Source organism: Rhopilema esculentum, unplaced genomic scaffold (genome assembly GCF_057945365.1).
Source record: "Rhopilema esculentum isolate cy_ngs unplaced genomic scaffold, ASM5794536v1 HiC_scaffold_34, whole genome shotgun sequence".
In the NCBI taxonomy this organism is placed as follows: Eukaryota; Metazoa; Cnidaria; class Scyphozoa; order Rhizostomeae; family Rhizostomatidae; genus Rhopilema; species Rhopilema esculentum.
This window is the reverse complement of record NW_028300845.1, coordinates 490292-513312: the sequence shown is the minus strand read 5'-3', so window position 1 is coordinate 513312 and position 23021 is coordinate 490292. Positions and strand designations below refer to the sequence as shown.

The 23021-nt window shown below is 36.2% G+C and overlaps 2 protein-coding genes across 2 annotated transcripts; one reads left to right on the top strand and one right to left on the bottom strand.

Moving 5' to 3' along the window:
• Nucleotides 1-1274: 1274 nt before the first annotated feature.
• Nucleotides 1275-16601, bottom strand: LOC135684378 (solute carrier family 9 member D1). Its single transcript, XM_065199921.2, has 11 exons — nucleotides 15052-16601; nucleotides 14543-14635; nucleotides 13756-13939; nucleotides 12828-13034; nucleotides 12015-12132; nucleotides 11003-11075; nucleotides 8517-8606; nucleotides 7243-7303; nucleotides 6351-6430; nucleotides 4447-4593; nucleotides 1275-3493 (listed from the first exon to the last, which is right to left on the bottom strand). Exons 1-11 carry the CDS (start codon nucleotides 15991-15993, stop codon nucleotides 3347-3349), a joined length of 2142 nt encoding a protein of 713 aa, XP_065055993.2. The 5' UTR covers nucleotides 15994-16601; the 3' UTR covers nucleotides 1275-3346.
• Nucleotides 16602-18399: 1798 nt separating this feature from the next.
• LOC135684440 (rhomboid-related protein 4) lies at nucleotides 18400-22516 on the top strand. The gene is made up of 3 exons (XM_065200013.2): nucleotides 18400-20219; nucleotides 20642-20710; nucleotides 20857-22516. The coding sequence occupies exons 1-3, from the start codon at nucleotides 19526-19528 to the stop codon at nucleotides 21261-21263; spliced, it is 1170 nt and encodes a 389-aa protein (XP_065056085.2). The 5' UTR covers nucleotides 18400-19525; the 3' UTR covers nucleotides 21264-22516.
• The last annotated feature ends 505 nt before the right edge of the window (nucleotides 22517-23021 follow it).

Sequence of the window (23021 nt, the reverse complement as noted above, 5' to 3'; positions counted from 1 at the left end):
TGGGGAAAAAATTGTCTTAGTTATTTAAAAGCAAAAAATTCTGGGATATATTGCTTCAGCCCCCTACCCACTAACTTCATTTTGAATTTTTCAAAAAAAGGCACCACCAAACAATTGACTATCATTTTCTTTGAAAATTCGGATAAAACTTCGAAAACAAGACTTCTTGCTAGAAAATTATATCCGTTAGGAAGTTTGTATTGTGGATACCATGGAGTAATGACGTCAGTCGAATATGCATTGTCATTATTGGATGGTAAATTCGGTCTCTCGTTTTCTTCAATTTCTCTTGAATGTAAGAATTAAACAGTAACAAAATTAAGAAAAAATTTTCATCAATGCTCGATCAACTCAATGTATTCGAAAATTAGGCTTTTTTGAAACTATATGCTCTCATTATTTGTACATAAAAGTTCACAGGCAGCTAGGGTTGGTGTTAGTTGCGTCTGCATACCCCCCGTTATTCACTGGGCTAAGCCCAGATCCTAATGCGCACGCATCCCGCGAGTCATGGTCAAGGGTAACCTCATCATGATATTACAACGGAAATATTTCAGACAGAGACAATGCCACGTCGTCACAAAGAAATTTAGTTATTTTGAGCAGTTGATTAATAAACATGTTACAATTGACATGATATCAACAAATTAGAAGTTGAGAAATTTTCTTCAAATATCAAAAACGTTTTTGAGCCTTTTTAAGAATTCAAAAACGAAGAATGGGCAATTATTTTTTCGTTATTCCAGCGTGAGGGTAATTACCCCTCACCATAATTTCAAAGGAAAAGATTTCAAAAAAATAATAATAAAATTTGTTTAAATAATCAATTTGACGGTTTTCTAACAAGCTAACTTTTCATTGTTGGTAAACAGCTTCTTATAAATATAATGTGTATTGAGTTTCACAGTTTCAGTCTTTGTGAAACCTGTTTAAAACAGATAGAAACAATCGTTCAGCGACATCAATAGGAATGAAATTACATTTTTTCAATCAACAGTACGTATCAAGCAGGATTAAATCTATCTTGGTATTTTTAAGAGTAAAATCAACAAAAAGTTTCGCAAATTATGGTTTTTACATCGAAGGCTTGAGGAAAGTAACAATGAACAGTTTCTACAATCTTGGACACAGCTATAGTAACATTCACATGTAGTCCAACATCTACCTCCCCCCCCCCCTCCCCCGCATTCAAAGCTTCTGTATGTGTACTTCAATAGCAGTGATATCAAAATAGGACTGAGGGGGATGTGCAAAATTTCAACACTGTCTGTAATTGTTGAAGATTCGATTCGAAATTCAAAAACTTTGAATTTTTATTTTCTAGGTTCAAATCAAATCTTTCAATTGTTGAACAACAACACCTCTAAACATTGGTATACTAAGAACCAACATATAGAGAAAGTCACGTTGACAATGAATAAGTTCAATCATAAGCCAGAAATTCTGAAAATTCTGAATATTCTGTAAGTCATATCGACATGCTAAATTCTTTTTGTTCCGGCTATCAATTTAGACAACAAAAGGCATCTAAGATGCTCATAGCCGATGTTGATGAAGGATACTCTAAGGGGGTCAGTCCCCGGTTTAGCGAGTACATATAATCGTCCCCTAACTGGGTGTCAACAACCCGATCTCATGCGCCCCTACCCTGGGCGCCAGACTCACTATATAGTCAACAAAGTCAGGAAGCATATGGTATTCACTGGTCTGGTCAGCTGCAGCCCTTGCCTATCTCATATATAAAGTGAGTCCGGTACCCAGGGCAATGCCCCCCTTGATAAAATAAGTATTTCAGATAATGTTAGCGTTAAAAATATTCAACATTTACAGCTTGTAACTCAAAATATTTTACTCCACATAAAGAAACTCAGGACCTAGGCATTTTAAAACACATCGTCCAAATTTAAGCCCCATCTCATATTTCTGTCGAGTTTTACTTCTAGAAGAAACTTTGCTTAACAATGCCTAAGCGCGAAAGAAGGGAAGATGCGGTTTTAAAAATCACATAAAAACTTTTATACCATGAAGATTTTAATTGTCTTGAAAGAATAGGCAAGTTTTGAAACAAGCCTTCAGGACAAAGGAAAAACGTTAACAACTATTAAGATATACTAGTTGATCCCGTACCGTTCGAATTTTTTCATAACATGTTTCCTATCAAATATACAACTTTATTGCTTTTCTAGTTGGAAAAATTTGAACGTTAATCAATCATTTACAGTTAGTTCATAACATAATATTACTAGTTTTAAATATAACTCGAGTTTGCTGTTAGACTATGTTTTTGTAGCAAATTACAGCCTGGTTGTAATAAGTGGCTTTAGGCAATCACGACCCACGCATCGTTCTTTCAAGGAAAAATAAGACGTGTTGCCATTTTCTCGGCAGAAAGGCAAATAGATTTCCAGGGATGGTAATGTATTTTAGAACCAAGCTGCTATTTTCTCTTCTTAGCTCTGCCACTTAGCTCTTGATAAAAATTTAATAGTGCCTTGCTCCAATTTGAAAAACTTGATAATGGTGCAAAATTTCTATACATTCTGTTAAACTGAAGACAGCATATAAATTGAATTCTGGTTAATGCAACTGGTTCCTACGCTATCTTGCAACTTTGTGCAGTACTATAATTACTGATGGCGCATTGGTGTCTGCAACAGTTCCCTTAGGCCGGGTTGGAGTCGTTCTGTTACGGTGACTCCAATTGATAGGCTTGTATGAATCTTTATACCCGCATATTTTTGCATCATAAAAAGCCCAGGCAACTTGTCCTGGCTCTCTGACTAAAATTGGATTTTAGTAGTTAAATTCAAACTCCCTTGACAGAACCTCGGAGCTACGAAAAGAAACCTCGTTCATGCGATAATTAATTCTGGGCTTTTTTACGTAATGATTCTGTGATGTCTTCGAATTTTTCTTCTGAACCCAGATCGTAATAAAAAATGGTAAAAGGTTCAAGGTTCGTAAATATGAGCAAAAATGTATTTCATCTTCTGAAAAAGCAACCTTTCGCCCGTTAGTAAAACCAGGCAGTAAAAACATAAAACAAACTAATGGCTTAAGTAAACTAATGGCCATAGTGTCATAACGAATAAAACCCAACTGCTATTTTCATTTTAAGAAAAAAATATTTTCTTAAAAATTTAGTAAGTTTAGTAATAAATTTAGTAAGTAAGTACGATATTTCGACAAAAGCGTAAAAATCACGATATCCTACAACGGTTCTGCCAATAGATTTAAAATAAATGCTTCATAGAATAAATTAATGCAAAATTTACAAGTTTATGATAACGTAAATATATTGTACCATTGATAAGAGACCCGATTGATAAATTATGAAAATATATTTTCAAAATGACTTGCGGAGAAATGGAATGAATTGTAAAATCCGGCTCAGAAAAGGGGTCTGCCAGGAAGCTTTCGAAGTCATAATCTTCCAGAAAAATGGTCCGACTACTAGGCTAAGCATCGTTACTGACAAAATCACGAGGTACACCTGCAAGAAGGGATGATCGGGTTGAAGACGAGATTAATCTATTAAAAGTACATTCAAATGCTAAGCTTGAAAATCAGGAATTACTTAAATATGTTAAAAGAGCAAGATTTATGGGAATGTTGCGTATCTTGATGCAGCAAAATGGCTCCGATTACTCAAAAAATAGTGGCAAAGCAATGGGAGAAGTTTGCCAACAGTTACCACAATAACTAAAGAAATATGTAAAAATAAGCTTAACCGAATTCTTTTTTAAGATGAAATAGCCTGTGGCTTTTTGAGGCTATAAAAAATTTCAAGATAAATAGAAATCTGTTTATGTTATAAATTCGGATTAACTTTTTACATCTACATGGAATATTGTACAGGCTGTGAGTAATAACACCGAAAAACAAACCACAACCTGTCATAACAGCCTCGATTCCCGCTTGAGACTAGCTTGGCAAGTTGTTACTACACCCTCAGCCTCATTTTGAGACAAGCTTGGAAACTTGTCACAACAGTTGAACTCCAGCTTGAGGGAAGCTATTCTACTTTCTTTGTATTCAACTTCTTTAATTCACAGTTTAGTTTCTGTGTTATTTCTATTTCATTTTGTTAGCAGGGCACCCCTCCATAATAATTAACTCGTCATAAATTAAGTTTTTCCAATGTATAACAACTAATCTAATCAAGCAGGGAAGTTCTAAATTTTACCGAAAGCTTTACACAAAACCAGGAGCTTTTTGAGAAATTTTAGGATTGCTTTAGGCAGTTTCACTTTTACAGATTTCATATTTCTTTTCTACATCCATCCTTGTTCAAGAAATTTAGCAGATCTCAAATAAACTTGCCGTTTTTGAGAGTCTGTACATTCTTTAAATAGGCTTTGTAAAACAAGCCATTCGTTTATCAAAAAAAGTTGGTACCAAGCAGCATGAATAAAACAGCAAATCTAAAAATGAACAAACTCTTACTTCTCTGGATATCAGCGCAAATCTTCGGGCTCTGCTGCTGAGCACAAACGAGAATTCACTGATTTGTAGAAGACCAGAAGCAACAAACCATTTTGACTGACTCCCCTCAGGCAACAGATATCCCAAAACGACGGATGCCACAGAAAACTGAAAAAGATTAAAACATGGTATAACATCGATTGGTTTACTTTCCTCTTTAGAAAATCGCTGAAGTCGCATCTACTTTAATCTTTTCCTTCAGTATAGCCATGGATAGAGTCTTGTTGAAAAATCTATGGCATTTCAAACAATAAAGAAACATCATTCCACGATTTCAAGATTGCTCAACGGACTGCAGTGGCGTACCCAAGGGGGGAATAGGGGGGTCCGGACCCCCCACTTTTCTAAAATATGATCCTCGAGATTTGTCCAAAAATGATGATGTAAAACTCGTTGTAAGGTGTAGTATACTGTATGCTTGTGTCAATAACAATTGTAAAATACTTTGCTATTTACCGTAGCTAACATTAATCAAATAATAGGGGGAAATTTTGCAAAAAGGGCGTTTCCCCGCATTTGCGATTGTCTGAAGGGCGTGGTTCAAAAAATTCTGGGGGCTCCGCCCCAGGCCCCCCTACTACTACAGACCTGGGTACGCCACTGACGGACTGTAAGGGCATCTCGAGCCAAACTTGCATTTGTCTTTTTTCGTTACGCTAAAGGAATTAAGTCGTCTGATCATGAAATTGTAATATATCGTAAAATATTTTTCATAGTTTGTCAGTTACAGCCGGTTGTATTTCGAAAATGGAGCGGAATTAAGAGGAAAGGAATTTTCGGATTTGTAAACACTGTGACGTAAACTGATATCCGCATGGCATCGTTTTCTTATGTAAAGCGAACATAAATACGTGTAATGATAAGAAGTTACAGTTTTGTTGCATTCGAGGATATGTTTTATAGTTTCCAAATGTAAATGTCAAACTCGCGGTTGTTTTGCAATACAGGAAAAAGTAAACAAAATACTCATATTAGTTCAAGCAGAAATACAGGAGGGAAAAATCGAAAGGCCTCGGCCATAGTCAGTAGGTCACAATGTCGATCAGAGCGATCAACCGAAACTGACAAACATCGAATTTTAGTATCTATAGGGTTATCAATAAGGTATAATTTAAACTTATTAGTTTATTCTGTAGATTTGATTAAGACGCAGTGATGGTCTTCTAAAGTTACTTTAAAGGCTCTCGTGCAACCGGCATCCTTGGCGGCAGCTGTCTTGAGAAATTGATTGTGTTTTGTATTTTCCTGTAGTACAATATTAGGCCGTTTTTAAAAATATAGTCGCAAAGCATGATGATTGCGCAAGAGCTCTATGAATGCATAATTTCAGAGTAAACAAGGAATTTACGCGCAAGAGCCGAAGATTGTGATGTCACAGTGTCACCAAATTCATCAGCCTTTGTTCCGTTTCTTCTCAGAAAGGGGCAATTTTTCAGCCTTAAAACTTGATAAATTAAGGAGATAGCAATTTTATCATACTACACGCAGCAAAAACATGCTCTAAAGACCAAAGATTTTCTAGCTGGGGTGGCCCTTAAAAATAATTCTTGAAACGACCTAAACAATTAAAGACATAATATTCGATGCAAGGACCAAAAAGAAAGGCTTCTTAATATTTTTTTCAAAAAAAGCTTCAAGTCAAATTAGTGAAGATAATTGTGATTTCGTGCGTAGAAAAAAAGGCATAATGAAAATCAGTGTTTCTCGGTCTGTCAGTGAGTGCTCGATGCCGTATATAGAAAGAGCTGTACACGCAATTTGGTATATAGAAAAGGAAGGTTCTAAGTAGCTACTCCGAGTTTCACGCTCACCGCGATCATCAGGCAACTTCGGAAAAAAGATAAATGTATATGTATATGTACTACCTTGAAGAGAACAACCATTGCTGTTATTGGAATCATAATTGCGATTTCTGACAACACAAAAGCTGGAAAAACGTGAAGACCTGAAATAAAAGGAATGTATCAGAAAAATATTTACTTGATGGAACACTGGTCATTGATGGAATTTTTGAAAGCTTAGTGTATTTCCTCTACTCCTGTGACCTATTTCTATCAAAAATTGACGAATCGCAGATGCTAATAACACAGCAAATTGAATAATTGGAAGAATAAGAAGAATTTTCCAGCTGTTTGTTCAAGATAAAGGATTTGTCTGGTAGAAGATTACATTTATCATCTTAAACATTTGGCAGGTTTATTGTTTTGTGAAATGGATCAGATTGGTCAGAATACCCCGGTCAATCAGGTAAAAGACCAATCAAACGGCGAGTTGAGGCGCAATGAGACTTGCCGCTTGATTTCTGCCAGTGGCTAGAGACAAAGAATTTGAACTCCCCGCCAACAGCACAGGCTAACTGGCATTGTGCTCTTGGGTACAATATCTTCACTAATCCTTAAAGTATCCGCACTAACACTAATATCAAATATTGAAAGAATGAATTTTGTCAAGTCCTAAGGTTTAAATTATGCGGTTTGTTTACTATATTGGATTAGATGAAAAAGAATCAAAGAGAAATACTCAGTTCCTATAGCTGAAATAACACTTGATTAGACAATAGTAGATAAACTAAAAATTATTTATTATAACTGGTAAAAGATGGACCTTTTCCCTCAAATCTCAGCGTCCCACATAAAAGAACATTCCCACTTGATTTCTGTTACGTCAGAAAACAAAACTGCATCTTGCTTGACTTTTACTTTAAATAATAACTTCAAACCAATTAAAAGCAGCACGTAGATATTTAATAATACTGACCAATCGATGCAAAGAAGATGCACGAAAAAAAGTCTCGGATTGCCTCAATATACGAAGATGCCTGCAAAAGAATGGCAGTCTGGAAATTTGGAGCCTTTCCAATAACTATTCCTTCACACAATCACCCTTCTTCTTTTCTCTAAACAATCGCCTTTGCTCAACCGATCACCCCTCTCTCTTCCTCTTATTAACGACGATTTCAGGGCAATAGGAAGCGGGGACTGCAATACCCCTGTAATTGCCCAACTATGTGCCATCTTCCTCGCAACAAAGTATTTGATGGGAAACAGTACGCTTAAATTATACTTCAAATAATAAGAATTGTATGATGTGGGGCATTTATGCCATTATAATGTTCTTCGTGTGATTTGTTCTTCATAGTTAACAAAACTATCAATATTATCTGTTGGGTAAAGGGGAGCGTGAAATAGTAGTTTTCGGGAACGATACACCAAGAGATTATTGAGAGTGTTAAGTTCATTTCTGGCTTTACAACGGGAAATTATTTCTAATATAGAGACCAATCAAGGGTCCCAAAGGCTGGCACTCAATATACTAACAGGAAGGGAGGTCAGTGCAATTTACAAAACCGCAATCATTCAGATTATATTGAAATTAATCCTAAAAAATTTGCTTTCCATCGGCTACAAATCTGAGAACTTGAACTTCAAAAAACGAAAAGAAGCGTGTCCCTCAGTACGTTTCAATAATATGTTACTATAATATATTAAATTCAGTTAAATAAAATAAATCATACATTATGTAAAATTCCATTACAAACCATTACAATACCTACAATTTTTTCTCATAAATCCATTTATTTTTTACCTATAAATGCTATGGGTTCCAAAATGTCTGATGGAATCCATTATGCTTTAATGTTAAGTAACCTCCCACAAAGGGATCCTTGTCATTTTCAATGGTTAAAGTTATTGTTTATACGTATGAGGTAAGTTTAAACAATAACGAAAAGGCATCGAAGTTGAGCACCTGCCTAGTTTAGATTTTTTCCTTTAGTCCAAACAAATAGTGCAGCTCAGTAGCTGGAAGTTTAAAGTATTCAAAATTGATCTAGGAAATCAAATAACAGACAAAAAACAAAAAGATTTGATGTGTGCCTTGGTCCTTGTTGTATTTGACTAGGGCAGGCAAAATATCCTGTGTGCAGTCTGTTTTCTTGGCTTAATAAAAAACAACCGACGAAAGCTTTGTTTTGAAAACTCCATTATTTTAAGACTCAAAGCAACGAATTTCCAATACTCCCTCCATTTTACCTGTTTACAAATTTGATCTCCTTGACTACTAATTACTGCACCACATATAAAACAGCCAAGTTCCATAGAAATGCCAAGGTGATCTGTTACCTACGAAAAATAATTTCAAGGCAGTCCTTTTCGTTTAGCGCGTGCGATCGCACCCGCACACGCCTGCACACGCGCAAGTTAAATTGCGCGTGCTTTTGACCACACGCGCAAACAGGTGTTTTTGCAGTTTTCTGTTAAAGGGCCTCTCTAGCCAAATTTTGCACTTGCATTTTATTGGCAATTTTTATAAAGAAGTTGAGCCTGCTGATCAAGAATTCGTTATTTGTTTTTCGATATTTTTTTACAGTTTGTGAGATATAAGCTCTTGCATTTCGATAATTTAATTTAATTAACCGACAAAAATTTTTGGTTTGGTGACACTGTGACACAATTTTGACGTCACAGTGTATTTCGGATAGTCTCGCCTCAAACCGAATCGAACGACGGCGATTCGCAAATTGAACACTGCAAGTGATGATACTTTCAGTTCTGTTCCGCCAGCTTTTAGTTTGAGCATTTCAGACACCAATTCTGAAGCCTTTAGTTGTTCATCGTTTCTGGAGAACAACTGAAGTGACAATTTCTATTAATTATACGCAAGGGAAGAGCTGGAACAGGAACTGGAACTGGATGCAGTTATCAACGCGTGACCATGAGTCCTTCACCCTTCGGTGGAAGATATACGAAATTCATGGCGAACGAGAGCCGCACATTGTGACGTCAGAATGTCACCAAACTGATTCGGCTTTTGTCGTTTTTTTTCTCGGAAAGGTGCAACTTTAAAGCCTTACAACTTCTAAACTAATTGGAATTTTTCAAAAACAATGACTTTGTCATAATACACGCACCAGATGCTAACTTTTAAGTCATTAAAAAATTTTTTTTTGCTGGAGAGGCCCTTTAACATCAATTTCCCATGGTCTCATGATTGTTTATCCTTTCCCTTGTTACTTGATTCGCACTTTTGACCCCAATATGATTTTTCCAATTTTCGGAAGTGATGTTTGGCTTTTGACTGAGTGCTCCATTCAACTTAGCGTCTCGTCTTTCAGCTAAGTCGCCATTAGCATGTTAAGTGTAATAACTGATTTCCTGTCAAAACGTAATTAGGCCCTGAATACAAGTAGCTGCTGGAAACAATTTTTACTTGCTCTTGTAACTTTGGAGAGTTACGACGACTTTTAAAAGATGGCTGCTAAGGGCAACAAAATCTGTTATGTATTGATTAATTTTGAGTTTTGCTCTTGCACGTATTCGAGTGGCTTTTTCCTTCTTGCTCCTTTTACCAATTTTATCAGGTTTGTACTTCAAATTTTCTTACAAGTGCGATCGCACGCGCAAATTTGTTTACATGTGCGATTTGCCACACACGCGTAATTTTGCTCACGAAAAGGACTGTCAAGGCAGCTGTTTATATAATCGATTGCAATCGGCAGTCTTTAATCAGAGGTAGCTGCTGACAACAACTTGTAAAAGGGCTGACAACAACAGCTAAAACTTGTCATCCCCATTCATAACTTTAATCAAGCAAGAAAGTACTTTACGGGGAACAAGAGCCTTGATTGGTCTTTGCTCGGTCTTTGCGCAAAAAGGGGTTTATTTTTCAGCCCTATTACTTGAAAAATAACAGGAATTTAGTAACGAAAACAACTTTATGATATTAAGAGAAAAGAAATTTTAACTCATTAGACTTAATACACACAAACGGCCGCGGGTTGATTATAAGGAGGTATATTGGGGGATTGGTCGAAATCGGAAAGAAGCTGCATCAAAATGAAAGACTGAGTTGCATCAAACGCTGCTCGGTAAGAATAGCTCCTCAGTGTCTTAAAACTTAAAATCCTCAACCAAATAAGCTGAAGCAATGCAACATTAGAATTCAAAAGTTTAAACGCTTTAACTATCTACGCCGATAATCAGCGTTGCTACTTAAGTATGCAACCCATACAATGTTGATCACTTAAACGATGCATTTACATAACCTATCCAGATGAGATTTTTCACGAAAATAATTGAATATTGAAATCAAGCAAAATTTTTATTCATGGGGGACAATTGTTTTAAGTTTGTGCAGGTGTTCTTAAAATCAAGGCAAAAATTGTACCTTCGGATGCTAAGCAGAAAAAGAAAGAAAAGAAAACATCTTGTTTGAAAATGTTACTAATAAGCTAAAAAAAGAAAAAAACGAACAGAAGTTTTTAGGCATTTTAGGTAATCTTTTTGCCAATTCTGTTGCAAATTGACAGTCGTTATAAGGCATTAACGCAAAGATAAAATGTAATGTAGACCCTAATTGTAACGTCACACTGACCATAAATTATGGGTAAGAAACTTTTAAGCTTCCAGTCACCGAATCTTTTGAACACACAACTGTAGGTAACAAATATTTTCCATCACTGCTGCCCAAGATTTTACAGATTTTTCACAGATCCAAGGTAAAACCTGGCAAAACTTACCAATAACATTGAAAACACAATTGTTATCGTTCCAACAACACCAACCTCGTTTTTTCCAATATAATTTAACAATCTAGAATTGAAGAAATAAAAACGAAAGTTCAGCTGATGAAAAGTAAGTAGCAAACTATATAAAAAGGTTAGTTTGAAGAAATTATTCAAAACTGTAGCTGAAGATCATTTTACTGTAGCCAAAGACTACTAAAAGAGTTGATTATTTCTGCTTGCTTGATCTATCGAATTATTGAAAGCTACAAAACTGGTAAACTCACTCTCTAAGTCTACATCTTTCCACAGAAAGATGATTTTAATGAAAATTAGGATAATTGGAAATTTAATTGCAGTGTTGATTGCAGCTCTTTGCAGGTTATTGACTGGATAAGCCAACAAAAGGTAAACAATGATGAGTGACAGAATGAACAATATTGATTCAAAGCAATGATTGAAATAACTGTAAATAAAGGCCTGATCTGTCAATAAAAGCTTCTGATGTGAGAGGATTTCATCATTTACAATGCCTGCCAAAAGTACTTGGAACACCCACCAATTCACGCTGCATTTGATATCTTTCATTCCTTTCATGAAAAGAAATTGCTACTTCCGCCCCCTTCCCCCTCAAACAATGTTGATGATTTAGAGAAATATAATAAAAGAAGCACAAAAAAAAATGCTTCCTAAAATCCTAACCTGTTTGATAGTAAACCAACATTGTTCCGAGGGGGAGAGGGGGATGATTGGTTTTGACCTTGGAAATTGATGTCAGTGTTCCAAGACTTTTGGCAGGCATTGTAGGAGGGAGGTGCTCAGTTTGACATTTGATTGAATCTAGATAGAGCTAGAATGTACAAAAAATTGGCTCAAATGAAAACACAACCAACCCTACAAATGGAGCTGCAGAATTATTAGCACTTAGGCTTTGTTTAAACTGTAGTTTTACACAAAAGCATATATGTATTTAAGTTATTTAGTTACTACATAATTGACTGATGTCTTTAGAGCATTGCAGACTAACCTAAAATATCTTGAGATGAAATGTGTTGCTAAAAATCCACTAATAAATGTTATGAGCAAAATTGCCAGTATGAGTTCTAACGATGACCAAAATGTTGTTAAGATGCTGTCGACAATGTCTATGGATAAAATGAAGATGATTGATTATCACAAATTCAGAAAATCTTGTGTAGATTTATGTGATATTATTGAAATTGATATTGAATTCTTACATGTTAGTTAACAGCAATATTTATTAAATTATAAGCTTCATTTGTGTAAAAGCCACCTTTAATTATAAGCCTTAGCAAAAACACACAAATAATAATTATAAACCCCACTATAATCAAACATATATGGTAGTTTCAGAAAGGCTGCACAATAGGGATAATTTTGTATGCAATTAATGTACATTATATCATTCATTTTACAGTAAATGTCTGACGTTTTAACAACACCATAATATGACATGTGTTTTAATAATAAAACTAAAATATCATTATATAAACACTGATACATTACAAAAGCAAATATTTTTTGTGTAATTTTGAAAAATAAGTTTGAAAATCAAGTATCTGTTAAGTAAGCTAAGGATCTGCAAATTTAAGTTGGTATGTTACGACTAACAAAAATGCCCTTTTAACTGCAAAAACGGCACTGCTAATTTGGGGGAGCCCAAAGTCATAGGTATTTCCAGTTGAATTGACAACATTTACGTTAAATTTGCACCAGATAAAAGATTTAGAGATAAAATGAAAATGTTCTGTATTCTGAACAAATTGACAGAGCAATAGGTAAAACAAAATATAATTTCTAATCAATAAGATAAATAAACCTTTTGATCCAGCATGACTTGCACCATGTAGCCAGTAATGAATCACACCCTGATTTGGTAGTATAACAAATGAGGTTTTACTTTGCTCAAAATGCCCTGCCAGAATGGGCAATATCCCCATGACTAAACCAATCTGCACATCTTGCATGAGAAATATGCCAGCCAGAATATTCAAGTAATCTTCGCCACTTTCAAGGGTTAGATGGTCTATGAAATGGCAATATAACATTTAAGTTTGCATATTCTCATCATCAATTGAAATTAGAATACATTTGAAATGGATGAGTTAACTAGATGCAATTGCAAAAATCAACATTCCAAGACATAAGTTTGATAAAATTGCAAAATAGACAATCTAGAAAAGCAACAACAAAATGCCAGAGTTGCAGCTTACAGAATATGAATGGAAAAATGTGTCTTCCTTTCAACAGCCGAGAAATTTACAGGATTTCATAAAGAAATATTAATTTAGCATGAAAAAAGAAAGTTTATAGAAATCAAAATACTTATTTCAAATTAGATTGAAAATTCAGACAAGTCTGATACAGATTTCCAGTTTTATGACTTGAATATATCTATGTTGGACTGTAGCTTACAGATGTTGAAATTTCTTTGCAAGATTACCAGCTCTGCAATTATACTCCTTGAATCTTGCAGAAGATATTATCAGTGGATTATGACTTTAAACATATTTACTGGCTGAAAAACAAAATGAAATGAAAAAACTTTGGTTGAAATTATGCAAAAATGAGTCCACACAACTTTATTCAGCAAATACAGTATTAAAAACTCCCCAGTCTTGTAATTTTTTACTACAGACAGCATCATTTTTGATCAATTATATGAGGTTTTTGGCATTTTCCTTTCTAACAACAAACACTCTTTAGAGCATAAAAGGAACTGTTTATCATTAAAATGAATTAAATACCTCTGTTTTGGTTACTGTTGACTGCCATTATCTTACTCATTATTGGTGTACTGGACATTGAAAGGCAAGTTGCAACAAACAGGCTTTGACGAGGATTGATGCCAAACATTGTTCCAATCACCAATCCAATGGTATTGAGCAAAAGTGCAATAATAATAGCTGCAGTGAAGGAAGTTCTCCACACCTAAAATACAATAGAGCTTCATCTGAAAAAATGTTGCACAAAACGAAACTTCTTGGAGAAGTTTAAGTGGTCCAAGGGACACTTAGCACCATCTGGAGGGTAGGGAGGGGGCTCTAAATGAGTGGCAGAATTTACTATGGTAGTTTGTCACAATTATCTTTGATGCCAAAACCATGATATCATACTTTAGCCAAAAAGTTGGGGAGGGGGGCTACAGCTACAGGCTCTTGCCCGCATTGGCCCATAAACAGCTTCAAAAACAATATGACCAAAAGCCTACTAATAGAAGTTAATTATCGGAACATAATTTTCTGAAACTAACCAGAAATGACTGGTTGATTTTTATTGCATTACATAGATTTCATTACATGACTATCATGTCTTTCCAAAATATCAAAATTTAAGATTATCATGTCATACCATTTTCTAAAACTGGGTTACTGACAAGTTTTTACTTTTTACAGCCTTGTGTTTCCAGATTTCCCCTCACAGGAATGTTCAGAAAACGCATTATCTCTTGCTGCTGGACAATAGGAATCAAAATTGCTGTCTAGAAACAATATTTTCATCCAATCACAACAACTAAGTAATGCAAGGGGGTACCTGCTTAATTTTCTCAAAAGAAAATTCCAATCCAAGCACAAACAGTATGAAGAAAACACCAAACTCTCCAAGTGTTTCAATCTGTACAATGCACTGAAAAGTAGAAACTGAAATCATATTTTGACATAATTCCAGAAAAAAACCACTGATAAGGCAAAATTTTTAAGATGAATTTTACATGTTTACAAGACAAAGGTCTTGGGAAAAAGTCTTTATTAATGAACTCCTTGTAAAATATGCCTGCAAATTAAAAGAATTGAATTAAGAAAAGGGCATTAACAACCAGAGAAATTGCCAATAACAAGCAGAAGATAACTGCAGTTATTAAAATACTTTTTTAATTTTCAGTATGTTTGCTTTCAGGGTTATTTCCTTCTGATCAAGAAAAGCTAGTCACTATTGAGGGCAAGTGTTACTCTGAATTGAATTGTAAGTTATTAGTTATATTGAAAGTTGTATCTAAAGTGCTTAGCAGATTGGCTGGACAAACAATGACAAGTTTTACTTACTCGTAAAAAGTTTATTCCAGAGGGACCAAGCACAATTCCCGTTAATATGAATGCAACAAGGTTTGGCAGCTTTAGCCAGCTACACGGAATACTGAAAGCTAAAGAGAATATTATTATATAAATAATATCTTTCATCAAGTTACTATCAACATGGGTGACTGTACCATCCTTTGGTTTGGAAAGGACATACTGATTATTCTGGGAGTCAATCAGCATTGTAACACTGTTGCTGTCAGTGGAAGTTTGTGAATCGTCCTCATCAAGACGTAAAACTGTCTCAATTCCATATTTCTTGGTTTTTGATCTGTATTTCTTGTGAAATGAACCATCATCTAATTGAAGTTCCAATTTATCAGCAGCACTAGCAATATCAGCCAATAAAGTATCAATAAATTTTCTTATGGGTGTATTCTGCTTTGATACATTGTCAAAACCCTTTTTCTTCAGTTCAGAAATTTCGTCTTTTTCAGCTTGCAGGATATCATTGAGTTCCTGCTCTTCTTCTAATGTTGCTTTTTTCAGTTCCTCTAATCTTTGTTTGCTAGTCCTCTCTAAGTTCCGCAAAGACTTATAATCACCTTTCAATACCCGCTGCAAACTATGTATTGACTCATATAAAAGAGTCTCTGTTTCATTTATTTCTTTTCTAAACAAATTAATGGCTCTGATTTGACGCTCCCTTGTTGCTTTGTGGATACCCTTGTCTTCCTGTACTCCTTTCAGAGCATTTTTTAGCTTCAGTTCTATGCGATGTTTGAGAATAAAGAGTTGATTCAAACCAAGAACTGTACAAGGATCCTCTAAAGGCACTTTTTGTGGGTTTCTGTTCTTTATAACCACTGAATTCTTAACATGTTGATCACCTGATTTCCTGATGCCAATCTTCTCCCCGCTTGTTGCATTGAAAATAGCGGCAAGAATTATCAGTATAAGTATACCCATGCTTGGTAGGTATCAATGATCCCCTAAGTTAAATGCAAAGATGCATATGAAGTGCGAGCTCCCGTTTACAGGACATTCCGACTACACCTCGAGTTTCCACGTTCAAAGATTCCGGCACCACAGTGGCATTTTATGTCTAGGCCACATCGCAGCCTCCCTTACATTTTCGCGCTACATTTTATCGTCGCTGAGCAACCACGTGTCAAAGGGGTTCCTCTTTTTTGAGAATCGACAATTAAAAAAACGTGGAAAAACGAACGAAACACAAAGAGATAAGAAGAGCATAAATGTGAAAATGCAAGAAAAAGAGAAGATTCTCTTCGTTTGTAAGATGGTTTGAAAATTAACCCAAATGAACTATATTTTTTATAAGAAATTGAATAATCAACAACCTAATACTAGGATGGCCAAGAATTTAGAAACTTTGGTACTAGGCTTAAGATAAATTAAGAAATATTCATTTTTAAAGAAAGAGTCCATCGACTGTAGGCTTTCCAAGATGATCACCTAACGCATCTGATGATTTAGAATTTAGAAGACAACACATATTTTGAGAGATAAATTTTTATCTTCTTGGGTTTTTTCGTGATGATTTGCGTTTATATTCTTCAAAAAATAATCAGCTTTTAAACATGCAATTATGCATAATATGCAATTTTAGGTCCCGATATAAGAAACAAACTAAGAAACATTTAGTAAGCTGAATCCCAAGTTAAGAAACGTTTAGTACTTAGTGATGATCCAAGCTTTTTATAAAGAACGTGCAACAGGGGGAGGGGTAGGAATTAATGGGGAGGGGCATTTTTGTCTATTCATAAACCAAATCATATTATTTTGAACATAGCTTCGGTGCAGCGTAGACGTAAATGAAACTCCACATCGTTGATCTCAGTGGCGGAGCCACGGGGGGGGGGGGGGAATGGGGGGACTAGTCCCCCCACTTTTTCAGAAAGTTGATCCTTGAGATTTTTGCAAACCCGATGAGAAAACCTCAGGGGGGGTATGTACGTTATCTAGATCGTCACATGTAAATGACATTTCTTGGGAGACAACAGGTGTTTCCTCTCGAAGAAAAAGTTTCAAACAGGGGAAAGGGCGTGGTCCAAAAGGGCGTGGTCCCTGGAGCCGCCACTGGTTGATCTTATCTTTAAATATATACAAAACGTGACTATATACAACTATAACGTAGCCGTAACTTGTTAGCCCATCATAATCTTATAGCATGACTTTATCGTAACATCACTACTTCAAAAGCTTTACCTTACAATAAAGTTCGTGAATATAACACGTAAGAAAACTGGGCCAAGTAAGAATCCCCCAAAATGGCGTGGGCTGCAAAATGTACTGACTTCACAATAGATATGCAAAGTGCAGAAAAAACAACCTCAAACCTACAGACAGCGAGACAACGCAGTTATAACTGAATGTGTCAAACACAAATGTTAAAGTATTATCAATGATTTCTTCCCCTGGTTTTCCTTGGAGAACAGTAAAAAAAGATAAGCGGGGGATGGTCATAAGAAGAGCGGGAGAGTTGGGCATATTTTCGGAAAAAAATAAGTGGGGGGACCACCATTCAGGACAGAAGAGTACGTTGGTCAGAACTGGTACCAAAATCTTCTGCATTTCGTGTGTTCTTTGGCATTCTTTCACGTCTCCGCCCCCATTTTATTAGCGCACTGATTTCTCTGCATTCAGATCCACCATGCCACCATAGCGGCACAGAATAGCGGTATAATGGCATGGTAAAAATAAAAAAAATTCAGTCAGAGTCAGGATAGCCTGCGTCACAGACCATCACCACCCCACCAAGGAGGAGAGTGGGGATGCTATGTGACGCAGGCTAAGTCAGGGGGTTTCGTATTGTCAATGGTTGCTGAGTAGACCAACAAGTAAACCCTTTACTACCCTCTGTTGGGCTGGGGGGCTGGAGGGCTGGGGGGCTGGGGGCTGGAGCCCCCAATAATTGTCAAACTGTAGTGTGTTTCCTTTATAACAGTGCAGTGAATGAGAAGGAAAACAATGGGCAGCCCCCACCCCAATATAAATTTCGTTCCGACGTCACTGCGAATTGGTTGTGAAATAAACGTCTTTTACGTTTCAAGATGTAAAATGCGAACCAACAAGCTCATAAAATACTCTGTGAAGCTCACTTGAAAGAATTGTGGGTATCTCTTGATTGCTGGCTTTTGATCTTTCGCAACTTTTCTTTGCTCTTACGTTTGTACGTACACCTCGCGGTACACCTCGCGGTACACCTCGCGGTACACCTCGCGGTACACCTCGCGGTACACCTTGCGTGTTGAAATATGTCTCTTAAACATTACGTCTACCGTGTCTCTTGAAACTTCATGGCCTTTGCACAATTTAGATTCAATCTCTTCGAAGGGTTTGAATAGCTATCCCAATTAACACAAGGGAAAAGCATTTTAAATCAAACGACGTGAAATTGGAGATTTCTCACGGCACACCAGATAATATCTCACGGCAGACCAATGTGACACCGCACAGTGGTTGAAAAAAGGAGTTTTACTTAGTCAAGACTTACTATTTTTAAAACCAGCGGTTCTCACATCCCCATTGGTGTGGTTGCTCTTGTCAAGAGTAGAATTATAAAACTTAATAAAGAAAAAATAACCAGCACTTGAATGTGTGGTGTTTTAAATTTTCCTTAGAATAACTCCTGACCTCTACCAAATGTTTTCTTCATAGTTCTATCGTATCCCCTCTAAAGAAGGACCCTCGGTACCCTGCCCTGAGTACCTGACTCACTCCAGATAAAATAAAAGTTAGTCTCCTATCTTATAGGGAATGAGTCTGGTACCCAGGGTAGATCCTCGGAAGAGAGGGACTGGGGCAAAATTGTCCAGACTTTTATATTTTCTTCAAAATAGTATACTGAATGGGTAGCAATTGAACTGGTGCCACAGTACCAAGCAAAATCCGTATGTTGTTGGTTGCAATGCCACCAAACAAGGAACGTAGAGCATAATTCAAATTGAGGGAGCTAAAACGCTTTGGGGGCTAAACGTATTAAAAACCAAGACAAGGGCGATTTTTTGTATGGTTTAAAGTACAATTTGAAAATTATTGGGGGGCTTTTTTGCATCGTTCTACTGAGCAGGTGGATGTTGCAAGCTAGCATTTTGCTTCGTTCGCGCTTTCTCTTATTGCATCATTGCAAGCAATTGCATGACGTAATGCTTTATTTTTACCTCGTACCTACACGTGTAATGGAGAGAGAGGCTAATAGAATCTAAATACAAGAATAAATTGTGTGTGCAGGGAAGAAAGATTGCAATTAATTTGAAAGTTGCGTATATATAAATGCTGCTCAAGGTTGGTGATAAACATATTCATAGGAAACTGCGTTTGTTAAGAAGCTAAAGCTAACAGTATTTTAAAGGTCGCAATTAACCTTGGAAGAGAGAGAGAAGCATTTAGGCCATTTCAGCCCGAATAAGCTCTAAAAGAGTGCAAGAGAAAGTTTTGCCTGTTAGTCATCGGAATAAAAGAATAAGCATCGTGCAAAATGGTGATGAGACGGCAAGGAGGTCTTGGATTTGGAGTTTTACTCCTTGCGTCGGAAGTTTACCGTACTGGGTTAGGGAACATTCCTCCTGTAACCCTTGGTTTCCTGGCTTTCAACTGCGCCATATACATGAAGATTCTCCGGGTTGTCCAGCACGTAAGCGAAGCATGCGTGAGTTATAAATTTGTCTGGAAGATGAAGCAATATCGCAGGCTTTTTTTTGCTTCATTTTTTCATCTTGATGATATGCATCTGTACTTCAACATGGTTTCGTTCCTTTGGAAAGGAAGAACACTTGAGAGAAAGTATGGCAGTCGAAAATTCTGCATAATCATTATGGTTTTTGCAATTGTATCACAGATCGTTATGCTATTCATCAACCGTATATTTTCAGTGTTGCTATGGGATCCCTCCTATCTCACTAGCTGTGCTGCAGGGTTTTCTGCTGTTATCTTTGGTCTTAAGGTGCTCACAACAGACAACATGTGGCATGAATCTGTGAGAGTTGTTGGGCTCCCGGTCACTGTTCCAGCTCAGTTTGCTTGCTGGGTGGAGTTGGTGCTGATTCAACTCCTGGTACCAAATGCCTCATTTACTGGTCATCTTGCTGGGATATTGACAGGTTTTGCATACCTGTATGGTCCTTTGGCCCATTTGGTTAACATCATTGACAATATTTTAGGAAATTTCATAGGTAAGGAATTTGAGAAAAGTTGTCTTTAATGTTATTTGGTTTTGCATGGGGAAAGCTGTTGGCAGCAGGACTAGTAGAATTGTAAATTAATTCTGTCATTCAATTGTGTTCAATGATGTTTGCTGGCAAGGGACAATCAACCTATTTTGATGTGTTGGGTGTGGGATATCCAATTCCTAGCTATTGAGATATAGGGTAGCCAAGGGGAAATACAGTAGCAGGGTTGCAGAATAGGGAATATTCCAAGTGCATCTTGTATATGTTGAAAACAGATGGGATGGTGAAATGAATTGTTAGGTATTCAAATGCTTGCCAGAAATGTTCTATGCTTTGTTGAAAGTGGGAAATGTGTTTTGATATTTGACAAATGAATTTTGTAATTTTTAACAATTATTCTTTAATGTTTTTTATCCTTTATTTAGGCCAAGAGGCAACAAGAGTGGGTGCTAGCAACAGAAGCACTTCCTATTCATACAGATCTGGTCCATCAGGTACAATATATACATTGTTTTTATTCCATGCAGCTCAGTGATGTATAGTATCTATCTGTGATACAAAGATTTTCAACTTCAACCTCAAAACAGGTTTCTATATTGTTTACTAGCAAACATATTTACCTGTGTCTTTAACTTTTTAGGGTACCAAAATAGATACACAAGAAACCAACAGACAGAAAATATTGATGAAAGGGAGGAATGGGAACTTAGGGAGGCCATAAGAAGGAGCTTGGAAGAGAGAAGCTTCACTGGCTCTGATCCCTATGCACGAAGGAGCAACTCTGAAGACCAATCTTGTCCCACATATGGTTGGCACATCCCTGGTGTTTACACTCAAGAGCATGATGCAAACAGAAGGAGACCTTGGGGCATGCAACCTGGTGAAGCCAGCAATTTACCCTACCCTACTGGGCCACCACCCGGTGATAATGATGGGTCAGGAAGGCTCTACCCAGACCTGCAAATGTATCCAGAGGCACCACATCAAAGCAGGAGCGAACCAACAGCACCTCCTTTAGAGAATTCTGGTCTATTTGACGTTGATTAGTAAAAATTTTTTAACAGCAACAGGGACACTTTGCAACCACCTAGTTGAGTAATTAAGCACTTAAAGTATAATGGTTTAATTCAATCAGATTAAATGCTTGCAAGAAAGTTGTCCAATATAATATGTAGCATAAATCTAATTTGAACATGGGCACCACTAGGTTGGACAGGCCCCATGGCAAAATGCCCTTAATTTGCACCGAAGATCCCAAAAATATTTTGGATCATGCCCTGTTTTTTTTCCTGGAAACATGCTTGCTCTGAAATTGAAGGCTGAAATGGGCTTATTATGTTGCTTTGTGGCATGGTTAAAATGTTCATCTTTTCTAAATCTTTCTCATAAACCGTCCACTTCGGGTTCTGTTTGTACAAAATAGGTATGAATGCAGTGTTACAAATTAAGACAAAAAAATTAGTTAAATAGACAACTTCCTGGCCCTTCTTGTTCAAACTGTTAATTTTCAAAAACTTTACAATACCAGTTTAAGAGCTTTTTGAGGCAAAAGTGCTGACAAAATCACTAAAGTCGATCTTTTTTAGCAACATCACTTTTAATACCTCAAACACAGCTAAGTTATTCAGTAAGCCATAATTTCTTGTTGTGATGGATCCACTTTGCTATCATCCCCGAGTAAACCATCATCCCTGAATTCAAGATTGTTGAAAAGAAGTTTTAAACATAAACAAAACAGAATAAAATTCAAATACTTCAATACTGGATGACAGGCACTTTGGGGCTCTTATGGAATGAAGCCTTACCTGGGATGATGCATTATCATTAAAAAAGAAAAAAAACACCTTATTTTGGGGCTGATCCCACCTATCAATGCAACTGAATTTGAAGCTTTTATTGTTTTGGATTTGATCTTGGAACAAATTTTTTGAGACTCGCTACATTTTTGTGGCAAACGTTGCAAAATAGTAACTGTAAAACTAATGCTCCTCATAATTCCGTACTTTTATGCAATTTGATGAAGTATTTGAAAAAACTCTCAAAATATTATTATGCAACTTGTAATGAAATCCTCAAAAATAGAGATCCTACACGGTGTTTTCTTGGATTTGCTATTTTCAGGCTTGAAAATTGCATCGGTTTGTTTGATAGTTTTCAGTTAATTAGCACAAACAATGGTGTGCCTAAACTCATTTCTTTCTGCAACAGTGTTATTAATTGATTAGTTGCAACATTTATGATTTATTACTGTATTATATGTAAAACACTTATTTTTACCAATAAAGGTTTATTGCGAAAGGTGGGAGAATTTTGTCTAGTGGGTTTATCACCTCTCTGTTTTAACAACTTTGTCTACGTTTCACATTTAAAAGAAAATTGCCTTCTCTGGGAAATATCCCCCAACTTCCTTTCGAATGTTTTCAAAAATAACATATTTCATTGTCAGTGGCGTAGCTAGCCAAATAGCAATGGTCATGCCCTCCCCTCAAATTTAAAAAAAATATGGGTGTGGCCAAATTTTACCACGCCCAATTTTTTAGTTGATCAATGAGTTCCTTTTGGAAATTTTAATTTTAAGGCTTGTGACTTATAAAAAAAATTTGATTAACTTTTGGAATGAGCTTTTCTTATTTCATAGCAATCACCTTGTTACACCATGAAATGACCTTTATCTTATAGCTGTGACACTGTTTTGGTTTGTTGGTAATTTATACAGACAGAGTTCTGACAATTTCCAAACAGAACTGTACAAAAGACATTAAAAAACATTAGTTTAGTATAGTAGATAAATTTAGCTTAAATCAA